General features: G+C 47.4%; 1 protein-coding gene across 1 annotated transcript; it reads left to right on the top strand.

The window, feature by feature from the left end:
* Nucleotides 1–183: 183 nt before the first annotated feature.
* Nucleotides 184–973, top strand: LOC106522014 (cytolysin RTX-A). Its single transcript, XM_014014850.1, has 2 exons — nucleotides 184–360; nucleotides 446–973. The coding sequence occupies exons 1-2, from the start codon at nucleotides 257–259 to the stop codon at nucleotides 897–899; spliced, it is 558 nt and encodes a 185-aa protein (XP_013870304.1). The 5' UTR covers nucleotides 184–256; the 3' UTR covers nucleotides 900–973.
* Nucleotides 974–1,409: the final 436 nt, after the last annotated feature.

Here is a 1,409-nt window from a genome sequence, read left to right as displayed (position 1 = left end):
CTACAGTATTTTTCCAGTCTTTATTTTACAGTTAAAATAAATGTTTATCAAATAAAGTCTGATGTTACAACTAATCATGGATCCCTTTAAGAAGGGGCGTGATGGGAGGGAAGTGGGTGGGGACCACGCTGGGCGTCTCACATTCCCCACAGGTCTCACCTGAAGGTTGGAGACTGGAGCTTCCAGTCTGGCAGAACAGGAGCGAGCGACGCACCTCTGATCCGTCCGACCCGCAGAGAAACCTTTAAAAACAGAAATGAGTGAATCAGCAGAGGCTGTGGCTGCAATCCTGAAAAGCAGCCGACATGTCGCCGTCGAGATCACCAACCTGACCAACAACATCTGCCTCGTTAACCCCAGGTGAGCGCGACACGAGGGCATGCTTAGTTTCTTTGACCTGGCAGAGGTCGGCTGTAAGTTTTGTTTTCCCCCTCTTTGCTTGAAGAGTTTACCTGGACAGCGGCAGCGTCACCAGCCCTCCCCAGCCCACCATCCGCCCGCTGAAGACCGAGGTCTGCATCTTCAGCAAGAAGAGCGGCAAGGCCACGGGGGCGGTGGGCGTCCTGACCTACGACCTGTTCGAGAGGCAGAGCAACAGCGCCAAGCAGACGGCGGCCGTCATGTTCTCGGTGCCGTACGACTACAACATGTACAAGAACTGGCTGGCCCTGGGGATCTACGAGGAGGGCAGGGCGTGCAACGAGGCCCTGTTCAAGGAGATGTACTACAACAAGGTGCAGCAGGGCTTCAAGCGGCAGGAGGCGAACGGCTGCGGCCTCACCTTCGAGGGCCGGTACCTGGACATCAAGGCCACCATGTGCCCCATGGGCCGGGCCATCATGAAGGTGGAGCTCTGGGACAAAGTCTTCTCTCAAATGTCTCAGCAGCAGTATTACTGAGCTGCTCACATGAAGTGTTCACCTGTCTTACCACACCTGTTCATGCAATAAAGACATGATGAGCGAAAACACAACTCTGAGTGATCTTTGACAAAATGACACTAAACCGTGGAGTTTAACAAGTTTATCATTGTTTACACGAGTCTACGGCACAGACTAGTTACTTTGGATATACACTGCAAAAACTGTCCACCTTACCAAGCTTTTAAACCTTATATCAGCCAAAATGTCTTTTTGATCTTGTTTTGAGACTGATTTACTAAACAAGAACTGATTGTGTAAGAATAATTTGTTTTCAGATTGAGTAAGATTGTCGTGTTAGTCTGAAAATTTGACTCAAATTAAATCAAAACTTTCTGCCAATGGAGTAAGAAAATTTTACTTGGTAAGATTCTTGAAATAAGAAAAAATGAGTCAAATCAAGTATTTCAAGAATCTTACCAAGTAAAATKTTCTTACTCCACTGACAGAAAGTTTTGACTTAATTTGAGTCAAATTTTCAGACTAACA

This window comes from Austrofundulus limnaeus, unplaced genomic scaffold (genome assembly GCF_001266775.1).
Source record: "Austrofundulus limnaeus strain Quisiro unplaced genomic scaffold, Austrofundulus_limnaeus-1.0 Scaffold119, whole genome shotgun sequence".
NCBI lineage: Eukaryota > Metazoa > Chordata > Actinopteri > Cyprinodontiformes > Rivulidae > Austrofundulus > Austrofundulus limnaeus.
The sequence above is the reverse complement of the archived record's forward strand: the minus strand, read 5'-3'. Positions and strand labels throughout refer to the sequence as shown.